Source organism: Hyperolius riggenbachi, chromosome 10 (assembly GCF_040937935.1).
Source record: "Hyperolius riggenbachi isolate aHypRig1 chromosome 10, aHypRig1.pri, whole genome shotgun sequence".
Classification (NCBI taxonomy): Eukaryota; Metazoa; Chordata; class Amphibia; order Anura; family Hyperoliidae; genus Hyperolius; species Hyperolius riggenbachi.
The window spans coordinates 251,700,423-251,720,560 of NC_090655.1; the positions used below are offsets into that span (position 1 = coordinate 251,700,423).

The 20,138-nt window shown below is 49.4% G+C and overlaps 2 protein-coding genes across 6 annotated transcripts in view; both read right to left on the reverse strand.

The window, feature by feature from the left end:
- LOC137535286 (zinc finger protein 585A-like) overlaps positions 1-20,138 on the reverse strand; it is a 301,513-nt gene that overhangs the window by 165,244 nt on the left and 116,131 nt on the right. The window lies entirely within an intron of this gene.
- The window catches only part of LOC137535291 (oocyte zinc finger protein XlCOF29-like), a 66,096-nt gene that overhangs the window by 22,083 nt on the left and 23,875 nt on the right, over positions 1-20,138 (reverse strand). For 4 of the 5 annotated variants that reach the window (XM_068257116.1, XM_068257115.1, XM_068257113.1 and 1 more), the window contains exons 4-8: positions 6,367-6,483; positions 5,735-5,869; positions 5,532-5,610; positions 5,285-5,382; positions 4,382-5,174 (exon numbers count right to left, since the gene is read on the reverse strand). In XM_068257116.1, coding sequence (XP_068113217.1) covers positions 4,382-5,174; positions 5,285-5,382; positions 5,532-5,610; positions 5,735-5,869; positions 6,367-6,483 — 1,222 coding nt within the window. Of the gene's footprint in view, positions 1-4,381; positions 5,175-5,284; positions 5,383-5,531; positions 5,611-5,734; positions 5,870-6,366; positions 6,484-14,340; positions 14,408-20,138 lie in introns of those variants that run through there. The other variant, XM_068257117.1, reaches the window with a different exon arrangement.

Consider the following 20,138-nt stretch of genomic DNA (forward strand, 5'->3'; position numbering starts at 1 on the left):
TGAACTCTGGTCCCCTACCTCTCGTGTCTCTACCTCTCCCTCAAGATTTTAAGCCTTTGGGCAGAGTCCTCCTCCTTTTGTGTCCTACCTGATCATGCACCTCCATTACTGTAAACCCATGCTATGCATTTGAGTGAACCTAACTTGCCTAATCTCCATGCTCCCATCCAAAGACTGACATTACCTTGTACTCATACTGTGCTGCCTGATCTGGTTTGCATGTATTCCTGTATTGTCATATTGCTGTATGTGACCCCTAAATATTGTCTGTAACCTAAATTAATGTCCAGCGCAGCGTAATATGTTGGCGCTTTATAAATACAATAAATAATAACAATAATAATAATAATAATAATAATAAAAGGTGGGGAGCTAAAAATCTTTTTTAAAAAAAGGCTCAACAACTGCTATTTTTCTGGTGTCAGCTGAAAAAATTTGGCATGCCCCGCATCCTTCTGACCCACTTCTGCTCTGCTACTGTCGAGTCGATACTCTGCTCCTCCATCACTGTCTGGTGCCAGAGACAAACTCAAGCTCCAGGGAGTAAACAAAGCCGCTGAGAAGTTAATTGGGTCCCCCCTCCTACCCCTGGACCACCTATACTCCTACAGGCTGCAATCCAGAGCAGCCAAGATAGAAAAATAATGACTCCCATCCTGGCAACAGCCACTTAAAACTACCTCCATCGGGTTGCCACTTCAGGTCCATCCCGACCAGGACCTCTAGGCACAGGAACACCTCCTTTCCCCAAGCTGTCCTGGCCCTAAGTGCTGGGTACCCAGCATGTTTCTGTGTACCCATGTTTGCATTGTAAAGGTACCCATCCATGTACATGTGTTCTGCCCACACAAGTCTCCTGTATTATGTGCCAAAAATAATTCCTTGTACGATACATCCTATACTTGGCAAATAAAATCTGTTCCTGATTCATTCAACTGTGAAGGGTTTATCCCATCTGTGGCTGGCTGGGCATGGTGTCCCCCATGGTGGCAGGTGTCCCCCCTGTAGCTGGCAGCTTTCACTCACCTTACAGGCTCTAGCGATGAGCCACAGTAGCCACCTCTTCTCCAGCCGGCATCTCCGCTCCAAATGACGTGCAGGTCGGGTCGCAGCTTGATGACGTCATCAAGCCGGGACCCGGCGCTGACGTCAGACGGAGCAGAGATGCTGGCCAGAGTAGAGAGGGGTGCCGATCGACGCTGGAACGGCAGGGAGGCGAGTGGATCCTCTTCTTTTCCCCCCTGCAACCGCTGTCACAAAGTGATCACTACTATCTGCCGGCGATCGTAGTGATCACTGAGGGGAGATGCCAGCTGTCATATGACAGCTTAATCTCCCCTCTCCGGTGCGCACGATCGCGTCGGGATGGTTCTTTAGCGCGGACGTTGAATCAACATCCAGTCAGAACGGTAGCACCACCTGCTGGACGTTGATTCAACGTCCATGGTCCCCAAAGGGTTAAAGGGAACCTTAACTGTGGGCCCAAAAAAAAAAATTCACTTACCTGGGGCTTTCCTAAGCCTCCTGCAGCTGTCCTGTGCCCGCGCCGGTCCTTCGGTGCCCTCCGGTGCCCTCCGGTCTCCCTCCGCGCCTAAGTTTCGTTTTCGCCCGACGGCCAGTCGTCCTCCGAGAAAGCGTCCTCTTCTTCCGCATTCCCCGTCGTAAAGAGCCGTAAAGCGCGTCTGCATGACGCAAGTTTAGGCGTGATAAGTTTAGGCGTGATAAGTTTAGATAAGTGCACTGTGCACTGCGGTGCTAACCCAGTTGGTGCTATAGTTATCACAGCTAAACTGAGTTTAGGCATGATAAAGGGCTTTTCACCAGCGTGCTAACTGTTAGCACCGCTTTGTGAATCAGGCCCAATGTATTCTACTATTCAGTACATTTAAAATTAGATCACATACCCCCCATGTGATAAACTGGAGAGTATGCCATTCCAGTAGAGAGACCCTCTGAACATATTCAACAAGAACTGGGACCAAACGTAAATAAATATTAAATAGAGCCTCCCCTCTTTCCGCAAAAAAACACCAAAAACGCCTGTGTTCATAAACTGCAGGCAAAATTTTGGAGGCCTGGCTGTAACGGCGATAAAAAAATAAAATAAATAAAAAAAAAAAACAGTCACACAATGGCTCAGGAAACACATGTTCCCTTGCCCCAATCAATGCTGGTTTGGGAGTCATCAGGAGAATGTGCATGTATGTGTGCAGAAAAGCATATGCGCACACTGCATTTGCATGGCAAAGGATCACACATGCCAGTACGCATACACGACCGAGTGATCGTGCACAGCGGCAAGACTACAGACATGAGACTGGCATCTTTGCATGAGCAGGAGTAAGAAAAGAGGATGAGTTTCACATCCATTTGTGGTAAGGGCTCACACTGGCAGGTTGATTGCACTGCAGTTTCCGTTTGCAAGGATCAGCAGAACACTAATGCATTGTCTCCTTAGAGGAGTTTTGCAGCATTGCAGTCCTTCACATCTCGCGGCAGATTAAAGGAGCGCCCAGTACTTGAAAGCGGCACACGTAACATAGGAGCACAGGCTATGCAGCACTACCATGTGTAGCGTGCGCACGTTGGTTTCTTGCCTCACACTGCTCAATTTAATTCGCGCTTAACCACTTTATCCACCAATTCAGTATATCTACGTCCTCTGTGACTTCATCTAAGCCATGAGGCAGTAGATATACATCTTGTAGCAGAAGCAGTGCTGTGCAGGATTGGGCTTGCTCCTGTGCACATTTCTGGCACTATCTGATGCAGCACTAATTGGTGAACGGGAATATATGTTTCCTGAGCTAATGAGATTGATTTTTACCATTAAAAATACTTTTATTTTCTCAGTTCATAGAGAAAAATACACTCTGTAGCATTATTTCTCAATCAAATATCTTCACCATAAATTGTGACAGGAGCATAATCTAAGTTTTGTGATAAGTGGCAAGAATATCCAAACAAAATTAGTGTTGTTTATCTACAGTAGCACTTTTTATTTTTAAACTGGAATTGGTAAAACTGAGAAATAAATGTGTTTTTTTTCAGTTTTTTTCCTAGTTTTCCCAATAAAATGCATAGAAAACAAAATTGTTCGAGGGATAAAATGGCATATAATGAAAGCCTAGTTTGTCTTGAAAAAAAAAATAAATATATATATATATATATATTTCATTTCTGTATCATAAGTAGGGATAAAGTTATTTCTGATTAAATAAGGACATAGCTAAACTGTCAAAACTGCTCTGGTCCATAAGTGGGAAACAAGGTCTGGATACGAAGTGGTTAATGCATCATCCCCTTTGTGAGAACCAAGCCTTACTGCTTCCTCCTCCACCCCAGTGGCTGGTTAGAAAAGCAATTATAAATGCTGTATTTCAGACGTGCTCATGGCCAGGAAGAAGGAACAAGGCTGTGTCACTAAACAGCTGGACTTCTGGGTATTTAAAGAGAACCTGTACTAAGTAAAATTATTTAAAATAAACACATGAGGTAACTTCAATTGAACATTACATAGTTATCTTGCCATCAGTTCCTCTCAGAAGCTCACCATTTTCTTCTGACAATGATCCCTTCCAGTTCTGACAACATTTTGTCAGAACTGAAATATATCAGTTGCTGTCAGTTACAGCTGAGATGAGAACTGATGTGTCCATGTTCCCCTATGGCTCAAGTGGGCGATGTTACAGTTTAACTGTGTGCTGACTAGGAAGCTGTTATGGGGTAACGGCCATTTTCAAAATGGAGGACAGAGAATTCCCTTGATCACAGTGGATAAACAGGACGCAGGAGAGGAGAAAGAGATTGAAGAGTAGACTACATGGGAGGTACGTATGACCTGTGTATGTTGATTTTCACTTTTAATTTTCAGTTCATTTTTTCTTTAGCCCAGCGCCGTGTACTCACAGTCGGCTGATGTCAAGATACTCCGCCTCTGGGTCTAAGGCCATGCGTCTCAGCTGTGTCAGACACAGGAAGAGCGGAGACGCTGCCAATTCCCAATGGATAGCGTCCTTGGTTGCTAAGCAACCAGGGATCACACTAAGGTGGCAGAACAATGACATAACGGCATCAGCGCTGGCACCAATTAGCAGAAATGTAACACTTTATTAGGTTAATCAGCGCTGCTGACACTAGCAAGAGTCTCAGAGGGAAAGAGGGCAGCCCAGTGTGAGAAAAATACACCTTTCTCTTCCTCAGGGTGTCTGTATTGCTATTGTTAGCTAGCTGTCACTATATATATTCATGAATGATAGTTATAGATGGCAAACATCTAACATGAGCACATATTATAACCCCTAATATGTCCAGTCTGTGAGTAGTGACAGTCATACCAGCAATACAGATAGACATTTTACATTTAATGCTGATTACTCACTTGTTTTATTCTCTGTAAAAGTGTCCTCCTCTTTAATTGTCCTCATCATGCCACCCTCCTCCATAGACTGCTGATCACTCACATATGTCTCTTCTTCCTGTTTAATTGTCCTCATCATGCCACCCTCCTCCATAGACTGCTGATCACTCACATATGTCTCTTCTTCCTGTTTAATTGTCCTCATCATGCCACCCTCCTCCATAGACTGCTGATCACTCACATATGTCTCTTCTTCCTGTTTAATTGTCCTCATCATGTTACCCTCCTCCATAGACTGCTGATCACTCCTCACATATGTCTCTTCTTCTTCCTCTTTACTTGTCCTCATCATGCCACCCTCCTCCATAGACTGCTGATCACTCCTCACATATGTCTCTTCTTCCTGTTTAATTGTCCTCATCATGTTACCCTCCTCCATAGACTGCTGATCACTCCTCACATATGTCTCTTCTTCTTCCTGTTTAATTGTCCTCATCATGTCACCCTCCTCCATAGACTGCTGATCACTCCTCACATACATCTCCTCTTCTTCCTGTTTAATTGTCCTCATCATGTCACCCTCCTCCACAGACTGCTGATCACTCCTCACATAGGTCTCCTCTTCTTCCTGTTTAATTGTCCTCACCATGTCACCGTCGACTATAGTCTGCGGATCATTCCTCACATATGTCTCTTCTACTTCCTGTTTAATTGTCTTCATCATATCACCCTCCATAGACTGCTGATCACTCCTCACATATGTCTCTTCTACTTCCTCTTTAACCACAGCACTTCCAGGTATAAGTTTTACACCCTAAGTGCACAAAGTGAGAGATAATGTAAAATCTGAACACATAACGACATATGCAGAAGGAAACCATGTCGCACAGTTTGTGGTCTCTGGGGATCCTCAGCCCCACCTACCTGATAATGGTGGGGGATGATGTTATCTTCTTTTGGACAATCCTGGGAATAAAGAGGACCTGTGCATCTCTCTGGTGGTTTACTATTACTAGATCCATCTGCAGGAAACACACACACACACTGATTGATTACATTCTTTCTATGTGTTTATCAGACTATTGGGGGAGTGGGGGGGGGGGGGGGGTAGGATCTAGGTGGACCCTCCGTACTGCTCTCTTCTTTACAAGAAATTCAAGTCTCCTCTTACCTGGTGATGTGAGGGGCGGCTGATTCTCCATCACAGTGTCCTTGTAAAGGTCCCTGTGTTCTTCTATATACTGCCACTCCTGCATGGAGAAATAGACATCCTGACACTTTATAGGAACCTGACACACACAGTGATACAGTCACTACACAAACACACCTCTTGCTGTTACTTGATAATGTCCCATAAATCCCAGCACTGCTCACCTCTTCTGTCAGCAGCTCCATCATCTTCCTGAGGATTTCCAGAACCTTCTGCTTGTTGGGTCTCCCAGATATCACAGAATGAGGTGGGGGCACAGTGATGGTCACATGATCACCAAACTTTACTGGAGGAAAACTCTGTATAGAAAGACAAACAATAATGTCCTATGATCTCCCAGAATCCTTCCCAGCTCTCCACTCAGCTAAGTGCAGGGCCACAGCACTGTTCCCCAGCACTAGAGGTGGAGATTGCAAATCCCTCCCTGCCAATTGTGTCCCCCAGTATAGGTAGCCAGATGCACCCCCAGTATTACAGGGAACTCAGCTGTCTCCCTCTAGTGAGGAAAATAACGAGAGACGACACAAGAGGTATAGAGAGAAGATGCTACAAACCTGCGACATGGCTGAGTTCCCGGTGCAGTGAGGAGCAGCACAGGAGGGTGGGGGGTTCGAAGCAAAAGGAGAATTTGAGGGGGTAAGGTCTACAGGTGTGTCCTCAAGGCTGTGTGCCCAGAAGCTAGTGCATTCCCCGACCCTGCATGTGACCTCCCAGAATCCTCCTCACCTCTCCAGTCAGGTGTGTGTTTTATTAGAGAAAAAAATGGTATGATGTGCCCTCCCACAATCCTCCTTACCTCTCCAGTCAGCAGGCAGATGATATCCAGGGTGAGGTTGAATATCCTCTCGGTCATGTGACTCTGGTCCTCATCCATCCTCAGTGATGTGGTCATGTGATCTGTACAAGATGCTGCCTTTTGATAGATAATAAGGGGAGGGTAATTTAGGCTGCACAGTTGTCAGTGGTGAAACTACAGATACAGGATCCCCCTCCCTTCAGCACTTCCCACTGCTGTCACGGTAGGGCTGTTTGCCTCCTCTCCTCACATGCACCTCCCACGGTTACCATTCCTGTGATGTTACAGCAGGGCTGGTAGTGGTAGATGGATGAGAAGAGACTGGAGCTAATGGGAGCAGAGGAATGGAGCACACTGTGACAGCTAGCTATAAACCAAAGTAAATCCATGCTTTTATTACACCACATCAGGGGTGCCCATTAGGTAGATCACAAAGGACTACATGGTAGATCCCGACTCCACTAGTTTCCATTCTGTATATACAAATGTGCTGCTAAAATTGTACACGGGTAGATCATTTTCACCTGCTACTTTTTGAAAGTAGCTCACAAGCCGGAAAAGTGTGGGTTCCTCTGCTCTACATGGAGATGGGGAAGGGAGCCAAATGGGAGTATGGACATGGCTATACTAAAGAAGAAATAACATTATTGCGGTGGTGGGGGACATTACATACTGGAGGTTAATGGCAATGCTGGGGGACACAGGGAGGACATGGCTATACTGGGGTGTGATACATTACATACAGGAGGATAATGGCAATGCTGGGGGATACAGGGAGGACATGGCTATACTGGGGATGGGGTACATTACATACTGGGGGATAATGGCAATGCTGGGGGATACAGGAAGGACATGGCTATGCTGGGGTGGGGTACATTACATACTGGGGGATAATGGCAATGCTGGGGGATACAGGGAGGACATGGCTATACTGGGGTGGGGTACATTACATACTGGAGGATAATGGCAATGCTGGGGGATACAGGGAGGACATGGCTATACTGGGGATGGGGTACATTACATACTGGGGGATAATGGCAATGCTGGGGGATACAGGGAGGACATGTCTATACTGGGGTGTGGTACATTACATACAGGAGGATAATGGCAATGCTGGGGGATACAGGGAGGACATGGCTATACTGGGGTGTGGTACATTACATACAGGAGGAAAATGGCAATGCTGGGGACACAGGGAGGACATGGCTATACTGGGGTGGGGTACATTACATACTGGAGGATAATGGCAATGCTGGGGGATACAGGGAGGACATGGCTATACTGGGGTTGGGAGACATTACATACAGGAGGATTATGGCAATGCTGGGGGACACAGGGAGGACATGGCTATACTGGGGTGGGGTACATTACATACTGGAGGATAATGGCAATGCTGGGTGACACAGGGAAGACATGGCTATACTGGGGTGGGGTACATTACATACTGGAGGATAATGGCAATGCTGGGGGCACAGGGAGGACATGGCTATACTGGGAGTGGGGTACATTACATACAGGAGGATAATGGCAATGCTGGGTGACACAGGGAAGACATGGCTATACTGGGGTGGGGGACATTACATACTGGAGGATAATGGCAATGCTGGGGGTTACAGGAAGGACATGGCTATACTGGGGTGGGGTACATTACATACTGGAGGATAATGGCAATGCTGGGGGATACAGGGAGGACAAGGCTATACTGGGGATGGGGTACATTACATACAGGAGGATAATGGCAATGCTGAAGGACACAGGGAGGACATGGCTATACTGGGGTTGGGAGACATTACATACTGGAGGATAATGGCAATGCTGGGGGATACAGGGAGGACATGGCTTTACTGGGGTGGGGTACATTACATACAGGGGGATACTGGCAATGCTGGGGGATACAGGGAGGACATGGCTATACTGAGGGTGGGGTACATTACATACTGGAAGATAATGGCAATGCTGGGGGACACAGGGAGGACATGGCTATACTGGGGATGGGGTACATTACATACTGGGGGATAATGGCAATGCTGGGGGATACAGGGAGGACATGGCTATACTGGGGTGTGGTACATTACATACAGGAGGATAATGGCAATGCTGGGGGATACAGGGAGGACATGGCTATACTGGGGTGTGGTACATTACATACAGGAGGAAAATGGCAATGCTGGGGACACAGGGAGGACATGGCTATACTGGGGTGGGGTACATTACATACTGGAGGATAATGGCAATGCTGGGGGATACAGGGAGGACATGGCTATACTGGGGTTGGGAGACATTACATACAGGAGGATTATGGCAATGCTGGGGGACACAGGGAGGACATGGCTATACTGGGGTGGGGTACATTACATACTGGAGGATAATGGCAATGCTGGGTGACACAGGGAAGACATGGCTATACTGGGGTGGGGTACATTACATACTGGAGGATAATGGCAATGCTGGGGGATACAGGGAGGACATGGCTATACTGGGAGTGGGGTACATTACATACAGGAGGATAATGGCAATGCTGGGTGACACAGGGAAGACATGGCTATACTGGGGTGGGGGACATTACATACTGGAGGATAATGGCAATGCTGGGGGATACAGGGAGGACATGGCTATACTGGGGTGGGATACATTACATACTGGAGGATAATGGCAATGCTGGGTGACACAGGGAAGACATGGCTATACTGGGGTGGGGGACATTACATACAGGAGGATAATGGCAATGCTGGGGGATACAGGGAGGACATGGCTATACTGGGGTGGGGTACATTACATACTGGAGGATAATGGAAATGCTGGGGGACACAGGGAGGACATGGCTATACTGGGGTGGGGTACATTACATACAGGAGGATAATGGCAATGCTGGGGGATACAGGGAGGACATGGCTATACTGGGGTGGGGTACATTACATACTGGAGGATAATGGCAATGGTGGGGGATACAGGGAGGACATGGCTATACTGGGGTGGGGTACATTACATACTGGGGGATAATGGAAATGCTGGGGGACCCAGGGAAGACATGGCTATACTGGGGTGGGGTACATTACATACTGGAGGATACTGGCAATGCTGGGGGATACAGGGAGGACATGGCTATACTGGGGTTGGGAGACATTACATACAAGAGGATACTGGCAATGCTGGGGGATACAGGGAGGACATGGCTATACTGGGGTGGGGTACATTACATACTGGAGGATAATGGCAATGCTGGGGGATACAGGGAGGACAAGGCTATACTGGGGGTGGGGTACATTACATACTGGAGGATAATGGCAATACTGGGGGACACAGGGAGGACATGGCTATACTGGGGTTGGGAGACATTACATACTGGAGGATACTGGCAATGCTGGGGGATACAGGGAGGACATGGCTATACTGGGGTGGGGTACATTACATACAGGAGGATAATGGCAATGCTGGGGGACACAGGCAGGACATGGCTATACTGGGGTGGGGTACATTATATACTGGAGGATAATGGCAATGCTGGGGGACACAGGGAGGACATGGCTATACTGGGGTTGGGAGACATTACATACAGGATGATACTGGCAATGCTGGGGGATACAGGGAAGACAAGGCTATACTGGGGGTGGGGTACATTACATACTGGAGAATAATGGCAATGCTGGGGGACACAGGGAGGACATGGCTATACTGGGGATGGGGTACATTACATACAGGAGGATAATGGCAATGCTGGGGGACACAGGGAGGACATGGCTATACTGGGGTTGGGAGACATTACATACTGGAGGATAATGGCAATGCTGGGGGACACAGGGAGGACATGGCTATGCTGGGGTGGGGTACATTACATACAGGAGGATAATGGCAATGCTGGGGGACACAGGCAGGACATGGCTATACTGGGGTGGGGTACATTACATACTGGAGGATAATGGCAATGCTGGGGGACACAGGGAGGACATGGCTATACTGGGGTTGGGAGACATTACATACAGGAGGATACTGGCAATGCTGGGGGATACAGGGAGGACATGGCTATACTGGGGTTGGGAGACATTACATACAGGAGGATAATGGCAATGCTGGGGGATACAGGGAGGACAAGGCTATACTGGGGGTGGGGTACATTACATACTGGAGGATAATGGCAATGCTGGGGGACACAGGGAGGACATGGCTATACTGAGGATGGGGTACATTACATACAGGAGGATAATGGCAATGCTGGGGGACACAGGGAGGACATGGCTATACTGGGGTTGGGAGACATTACATACTGGAGGATAATGGCAATGCTGGGGGACACAGGGAGGACATGGCTATGCTGGGGTGGGGTACATTACATACAGGAGGATAATGGCAATGCTGGGGGACACAGGCAGGACATGGCTATACTGGGGTGGGGTACATTACATACTGGAGGATAATGGCAATGCTGGGGGACACAGGGAGGACATGGCTATACTGGGGTTGGGAGACATTACATACAGGAGGATACTGGCAATGCTGGGGGATACAGGGAGGACATGGCTATACTGGGGTTGGGAGACATTACATACAGGAGGATAATGGCAATGCTGGGGGATACAGGGAGGACAAGGCTATACTGGGGGTGGGGTACATTACATACTGGAGGATAATGGCAATGCTGGGGGACACAGGGAGGACATGGCTATACTGAGGATGGGGTACATTACATACTGGAGGACAATGGCAATGCTGGGGGACACAGGGAGGACATGGCTATACTGGGGGTGGGGTACATTACATACAGGAGGATAATGGCAATGCTGGGGGACACAGGGAGGACATGGCTATGCTGGGGTGGGGTACATTACATACAGGAGGATAATGGCAATGCTGGGGGACACAGGAAGGACATGGCTATACTGGGGTGGGGTACATTACATACTGGAGGATAATGGTAATGCTGGGGTATACAGGGAGGACATGGCTATACTGGGGATGGGGTACATTACATACAGGAGGATAATGGCAATGCTGGGGGATACAGGGAGGACATGGCTATACTGGGGTGGGGTACATTACATACTGGAGGATAATGGCAATGGTGGGGGATACAGGGAGGACATGGCTATACTGGGGTGGAGGACATTACATACTGGAGGATAATGGCAATGCTGGGGGATACAAAGAGGACATGGCTATACTGGGGGTGGGGTACATTACATACAGGAGGATAATGGTAATGCTGGGGGATACAGGGAGGACATGGCTATACTGGGGTGGGGTACATTACATACTGGAGGATAATGGCAATGCTGGGGGACACAGGGAGGACATGGCTATACTGGGGTGTGATACATTACATACAGGAGGATAATGGCAATGCTGGGGGATACAGGGAGGACATGGCTATACTGGGGTGGGGTACATTACATACTGGAGGATAATGGCAATGCTGGGGGACACAGGGAGGACATGGCTATACTGGGGTGGGGGACATTACATACTGGAGGATAATGGCAATGCTGGGGATACAGGGAGGACATGGCTATACTGGGGTGGGGGACATTACATACTGGAGGATAATGGCAATGGTGGGGGATACAGGGAGGACATGGCTATGCTGGGGTGGGGTACATTACATACAGGAGGATAATGGCAATGCTGGGGGACACAGGAAGGACATGGCTATACTGGGGTGGGGTACATTACATACTGGAGGATAATGGTAATGCTGGGGGATACAGGGAGGACATGGCTATACTGGAGGTGGGGTACATTACATACTGGAGGATAATGGCAATGGTGGGGGATACAGGGAGGACATGGCTATACTGGGGGTGGGGTACATTACATACAGGAGGATAATGGCAATGCTGGGGGATACAGGGAGGACATGGCTATACTGGGGTGTGGTACATTACATACAGGAGGATAATGGCAATGCTGGGGGACACAGGGAGGACATGGCTATACTGGGGTGGGGGACATTACATACTGGAGGATAATGGCAATGCTGGGGATACAGGGAGGACATGGCTATACTGGGGTGGGGGACATTACATACTGGAGGATAATGGCAATGCTGGGGATACAGGGAGGACATGGCTATACGGGGGGGGGGGGGGGGGGGTCATTACATACTGGAGGATAATGGCAATGCTGGGGGATACAGGGAGGACATGGCTATACTGGGGTGGGGTACATTACATACTGGAGGATACTGGCAATGCTGGGGGACACAGGGAGGACATGGCTATACTGGGGTGGGGGACATTACATACTGGAGGATAATGGCAATGCTGGGGATACAGGGAGGGCATGGCTATACTGGGGTGGGGGACATTACATACTGGAGGATAATGGCAATGCTGGGGGATACAGGGAGGACATGGCTATACTGGGGTGGGGTACATTACATACTGGAGGATACTGGCAATGCTGGGGGATACAGGGAGGACATGGCTATACTGGGGTGGGGTACATTACATACTGGAGGATAATGGCAATGCTGGGGGACACAGGGAGGACATGGCTATACTGGGGTGGGGTACATTACATACTTGAGGATAATGGCAATGGTGGGGGACACAGGGAGGACATGGCTATACTGGGGGTGGGGTACATTACATACAGGAGGATAATGGCAATGCTGGGGGACACAGGCAGGACATGGCTATACTGGGGTGGGGTACATTACATACTGGAGGATAATGGCAATGCTGGGGGATACAGGGAGGACATGGCTATACTGGGGTGGGGTACATTACATACTGGAGGATAATGGCAATGCTGGGGGACACAGGGAGGACATGGCTATACTGGGGTGGGGTACATTACATACAGGAGGATAATGGCAATGCTGGGGGACACAGGGAGGACATGGCTATACTGGGAACGAAATGGCATTACATAGGTGGGGAAACATTACATATTGGGGGATAATGGCAATGCTGAGGGACACTGCTACACTAGGAAATACATGGCATTACTGGGGCATACTTCCCAACTTTTTGACATAAGAAAGAGGGACACTTAAACCACCCCCTAGTCAAACATACCATAAAGATTTCATAAGAAAAATACATATAGTTCCACAGATCTGTACATCAGTCCTGAAAGAGGGACATATGAGGGAGAAATACGGATGGAGGGATTGGGTTCCCAAAGAGGGACTGTCCTTCAAACAGGGACAGTTGGGAGCTATGATCACACCATTACCACTTCCAATAATAGGCTCTATTCACAAAACTTCTCCTACAGGACTTAATTATCACCTAATTGATAAAAATATAGAACATTTACAAGAAAAATAATCCCTCAAAGTAAGTTGTTCCTGATTAACTTCATTTCAATATTACTTTTCTTACCTTAATTATCTTTTTGCTCTTTGGGAGCTTAAAGAGAACCTGTAATGAAAAAGAGCCCCTGGGGAGGGGGGAAGCCTCTGGATCCATTTGAAGCTTCCCCCGTCCTCCTGAGTCCTACAGTGGTCTCTCTAGGCCACTCTGAAGCCAAAGCCGACAAATTGTCAGGCTGTGGCGCAGTAGCGCCTGCAATATTTACCTTCCCCGCCTCCAGTGCAGGCGCAGTAGCGGCTCTCGGCTCAGATAAGGCGGAAATAGCTGATACCAGTCAGATCCACTCTACTGCGCCTGTGCTGGAGCCGGGGAAGGTAAATATTTATATGGCCGCAGTTTGGAGCGGCCTAGAGAGAGCACCGCGGGTCGGAGCCTCAATCGGATCCAGACACTTCCCCCTCCCGAGGTAAGTACCCCCAGGGGCCCTTTTTTTCAATGCAGGTTCTCTTTAAAAATGTAACAAAGAAAAAAGGTGAAAACAGATGAAACCAGGTGAAAAAGCTTTGTGAATCATGCCCAATGTCTTCTCTCCACCTCTTGCAGCTTCTATTTCTGCTTTGTTAAATCACTTCCTATCTTTGGCTTAAAAAGGAGATGCTAGGCATAGCGTCTCCGAAAAAAAAATCACACATATAAGTAAATAAATACTTGCTGTACTTACATAACATATGCATTGCACTGTCCATGTTTTGCTTTGCAGCGAGTTATATATAGTAAATAAAGAGATTTCTATTCCTGAGAGGTTCCATTTTAGGCTGACTGTGTGTGAAGCCAACTATGAGGTCATATCCCCCCCCCTTACTGTTTGCCCTTCTTTTAGTATGCATCAGCACTCCCTCTTCCCAGCCCTCAGACACTCCCACCAAGCTATAAAACAGGAAGTGGATTCTCATACATCATCATTGTGCGACTCTGCAGAGCTTGTTTATGTCTGAGGACAGGATGTCAAAAACTGCTAAAGAGGATGAGTGATTTTCCCAGCTTACTGAAATCCTCTCTGCATGTACGTTTTTGCAACAGTGACATAGCCTAAAGACTGCACTTGTTTCCATCCTCTTTATACACATTACTTTTCATGCACACTGAATCCTCTGGGTGTGTGACAAGCATGAGCAGTTACTGGCTAATGATAGACAGACCAAACAATGTGTCATGTCACAACTCCTCCGCACACTTATATTGTTGTAGTTTGTCATGGGCGTATCTGTGTAAAATAGCTCATATGTCAAACACTACAATTGCGCCTGCCTCAAGCAGAGAGCCTCTTTCCATGACCATGCATCTTTATGCTAGTTACACACCATACAATTCTACATACCATAAAATTCTTAGGCAGATTGATTAGCCAAATCGATTGTTACCAACATGTTAAATCTGAACAGTTACTGTCCTATGGAGAGAGAAGAGGCTGCATGTGCTGTCCTGTGTAGAGGGGAGGGACAGGCAGGAGGCTGCATGTACTGTCCTATGGAAAGGCAAAGGGCTGCATGTACTGTCCTATGGAGAGGGGAGGAGAGGCAGGAGGCTGCATGTACTGTCCTATGGAGAGGAGAGGCAGGAGGCTGCATGTACTGTCCTATGGAGAGAGGAGGGGAGGCAGGAGGCTGCATGTACTGTCCTATGGAGAGAGGAGGAGAGGCAGGAGGCTGCATGTACTGTCCTATGGAGAGGAGAGGCAGGAGGCTGCATGTACTGTCCTATGGAGAGAGGAGGGGAGGCAGGAGGCTGCATGTACTGTCCTATGGAGAGAGGAGGAGAGGCAGGAGGCTGCATGTACTGTCCTATGGAGAGGCAGGAGGCTGCATGTACTGTCCTATGGAGAGGGGAGGAGAGGCAGGAGGCTGCATGTGCTATCCTATGGAGAGAGGAGAAGAGGAGAGGCAGGAGGCTGCATGTACTGTCCTATGGAGAGGGGAGGAGAGGCAGGAGGCTGCATGTGCTATCCTATGGAGAGAGGAGAAGAGGAGAGGCAGGAGGCTTCATGCAGGCGCGGAGCTAGGGGGGGGTCGGGGTAGGTCAAGTGCCCCCGGGCGCCGGGTCCCTAAGGGCGCCCAGCTGAGCTGATTTTTTTTCCTCTGCGGAGGGGAGCAGCGCAGAGAAGAGAAGAGGGAGAGCTATGCAGATGGTGGAGAAGGGGGCCATCTCCCCCCCTTCTCTCACCTTAGGGCTCTCCCTCCCTCCATCGCTGTCCCCTCCGTTATTGTCCGGGTGCTGGCGCAGCGGGCGGGACTCACCTCCGTCTCGCTCCAGCGCCGGCCGGAAGTTCGGATCCCGCAGCCGCTGCTCTGGTCTGGACTAGACTAGACCAGAGTAGCGGCAGATCCATCCGCGCTGCGACGAGACGGAGGTAAGTTCCGCCCGCCGCTGCCAGCACCCGGACATTAATGGAGGGGACAGCGAGGGAGAGAGAGCAGCTCTCTCCCTCTTCTCTGCGCTGCTCCCCTCCTGCTGGGGAGGCAGGGAGGGGGACACCTGGCTACCTACTCTGGGCATATATACCCCCTGGCTACATCTACTGGGCATATATACCCCTGGCTACATCTACTGGGCATATATACCCCTGGCTACATCTACTGGGCATATATACCCCTGGCTACATCTACTGGGCATATATACCCCTGGCTACATCTACTGGGCATATATACCCCTGGCTACATCTACTGGGCATATATACCCCTGGCTACATCTACTGGGCATATATACCCCTGGCTACATCTACTGGGCATATATACCCCTGGCTACATCTACTGGGCATATATACCCCTGGCTACATATACTGGGCATATATACCCCCTGGCTACATATACTGGGCATATATACCCCCTGGCTACATATACTGGACATATATACCCCTGGCTACATCTACTGGGCATATATACCCCTGGCTACATCTACTGGGCATATATACCCCTGGCTACATCTACTGGGCATATATACCCCTGGCTACATCTACTGGGCATATATACCCCTGGCTACATCTACTGGGCATATATACCCCTGGCTACATCTACTGGGCATATATACCCCTGGCTACATCTACTGGGCATATATACCCCTGGCTACATCTACTGGGCATATATACCCCTGGCTACATCTACTGGGCATATATACCCCTGGCTACATCTACTGGGCATATATACCCCCTGGCTACATCTACTGGGCATATATACCCCTGGCTACATATACTGGGCATATATACCCCCTGGCTACATGGACTGGGCATATATACCCCCTGGCTACATATACTGGGCATATATACCCCCTGGCTACATGGACTGGGCATATATACCCCCTGGCTACATATACTGGGCATATATACCCCTGGCTACCTACTCTGGGCATATATACCCCTGGCTACATATACTGGGCATATATACCCCCTGGCTACATATACTGGGCATATATACCCCCTGGCTACATATACTGGGCATATATACCCCCTGGCTACATATACTGGGCATATATACCCCCTGGCTACATGGACTGGGCATATATACCCCTGGCTACATATACTGGGCACATATACGCCTGACTATATATACTGGGCACATATTATTCTCCTGGCTACATATACTGGGCATATATACCCCTGGCTACATATACTGGGCACATATACCTCTGGCTACATATACTGGGCACACATATCCCTGCCTACATATACTGGGCACATATACCCCTGGCTACCTGTTCTGTGGACATCTCTACCCCTGGCTACCTGTTCTGGGGACATCTATATCGCTGGCCACCTATTCTGGGGACATCTATACCGCTGGCCACCTATTCTGGGGACATCTATACTGCTGGCCACCTATTCTGGGGACAACTATAGACCTGGGGCTACCTATTTTTGGGGAACCACGTCAGATTGAGTGTATTTTGGAGAACTGCTGCCAGGTGAGAGGTGTCTACCATATTAACCACTTGAGGACCGCCCCCAGCCGATGGGCGGCGGCAAAGTCCGGGCCCAAACGACCGCAATACGCCCATCGGCGGGGGCGGCTGCGTGGGTGGCTATGCGGCGATCGCGTCATTCGTGACGCGATCAGCCGCCGGGGACTGGCTCCGCCCACCGCTCGTAGTAACCCGCCGGCCGTTCGGAAGCGCCGGCGGGTTACTAGCACCCGGATCGCCGCATGTAAAGAGTATAATAGGCTTTGTAATGTATACAAAGCCTATTATACTGGCTGCCTCCTGCCCTGGTGGTCCCAGTGTCCGAGGGACCACCAGGGCAGGCTGCAGCCACCCTAGTCTGCACCCAAGCACACTGATTTCCCCCCCCCCCTGCCCCCTGATCGCCCACAGCACCCCTCAGACCCCCCCCTGCCCACCCCCCAGACCACTGTTTGCACCCAGTCACCCCCCTAATCACCCATCAATCACTCCCTGTCACTATCTGTCAAATGTATTTTTTTTTTATCCCCCCCCCTGCCCACTGCCCCCTCCTGATCACCCCCCCACCCCTCAGATTCTCCCCAGACCCCCCCCCCAGACCCCTCCCCCCGTGTACTGTATGCATCTATCCCCCCTGATCACCTGTCAATCACCTGTCAATCACCCGTCAATCACCAGTCAATCACCCCCTGTCTCTGCTACCCATCAATCAGCCCCTAACCTGCCCCTTGCGGGCAATCTGATCACCCACCCACACCAATAGATCGCCCGCAGATCCGACATCAGATCACCTCCCAAATCCATTGTTTACATCTATTCTCTCCTCTAAACACCCACTAATTACCCATCAATCACCTATCAATCACCCCCTATCACCACCTGTCACTGTTACCCATCAGATTAGACCCTAATCTACCCCTTGCGGGCACCCAATCACCCGCCCACACGCTCAGATTGCCCTCAGACCCCCCTTTATCAATTCGCCAGTGCAATATTTACATCTGTTATTTCCTGTAATAACCCACTGATCTCCTGTCAATCACCTATCAATCACCCCCTGTCACTGCCACCCATCAATCACCCCCTGTCACTGCCACCCATCAATCAGCCCCTAACCTGCCCCTTGCGGGCAATCTGATCACCCACCCACACCAATAGATCGCCCGCAGATCCGACATCAGATCACCTCCCAAATCCATTGTTTACATCTATTCTCTCCTCTAAACACCCACTAATTACCCATCAATCACCTATCAATTACCCCCTATCACCACCTGTCACTGTTACCCATCAGATTAGACCCTAATCTACCCCTTGCGGGCACCCAATCACCCGCCCACACGCTCAGATTGCCCTCAGACCCCCCTTTATCAATTCGCCAGTGCAATATTTACATCTGTTATTCCCTGTAATAACCCACTGATCACCTGTCAATCACCTATCAATCACCCCCTGTCACTGCCACCCATCAATCACCCCCTGTCACTGCCACCCATCAATCACCCCCTGTCACTGCCACCCATCAATCAGCCGCTAACCTGCCCCTTGCGGGCAATCTGATCACCCACCCACACCAATAGATCGCCCGCAGATCCGACATCAGATCACCTCCCAAATCCATTGTTTACATCTATTCTCTCCTCTAAACACCCACTAATTACCCATCAATCACCTATCAATTACCCCCTATCACCACCTGTCACTGTTACCCATCAGATTAGACCCTAATCTACCCCTTGCGGGCACCCAATCACCCGCCCACACGCTCAGATTGCCCTCAGACCCCCCTTTATCAATTCGCCAGTGCAATATTTACATCTGTTATTCCCTGTAATAACCCACTGATCACCTGTCAATCACCTATCAATCACCCCCTGTCACTGCCACCCATCAATCACCCCCTGTCACTGCCACCCATCAATCAGCCCCTAACCTGCCCCTTGCGGGCAATCTGATCACCCACCCACACCAATAGATCGCCCGCAGATCCGACATCAGATCACCTCCCAAGTGCAGTGTTTACATCTCTTCTCTCCTCTAAACACCCACTAATTACCCATCAATCACCCCCTATCACCACCTGTCACGGTTACCCATCAGATTAGACCCTAATCTGCCCCTTGCGGGCACCCAATCACCCGCCCACACCTCAGAACGTCCTCAGACCCCAGCCCTGATCACCTCGCTAGTGCATTGCTTGCATCTATTTCCCCCCTCTAATCACACCTTGAGACACCCATCAATCACCTCCTGTCACCCCCTAGCACACCTACCCATCAGATCAGGCCCTAATTTGCCCCGTGTGGGCTCCTGATCACTCGGCCAAACCCTCAGGTCCCCCTCAGACCCCCTTCCGATCACCTCCCCAGTGCATTGATTGCATCTATTTTCCCCTCTAACCGCCCCCTGAGACACCCATCAATCACCTCCTGTCACCCCCTAGCACTCCTATCCATCAGATCAGGCCCAAAACATCCTGTCATCTAAGAGGCCACCCTGCTTATGACCGGTTCCACAAAATTTGCCCCCTCATAGACCACCTGTCATCAAAATTTGCAGATGCTTATA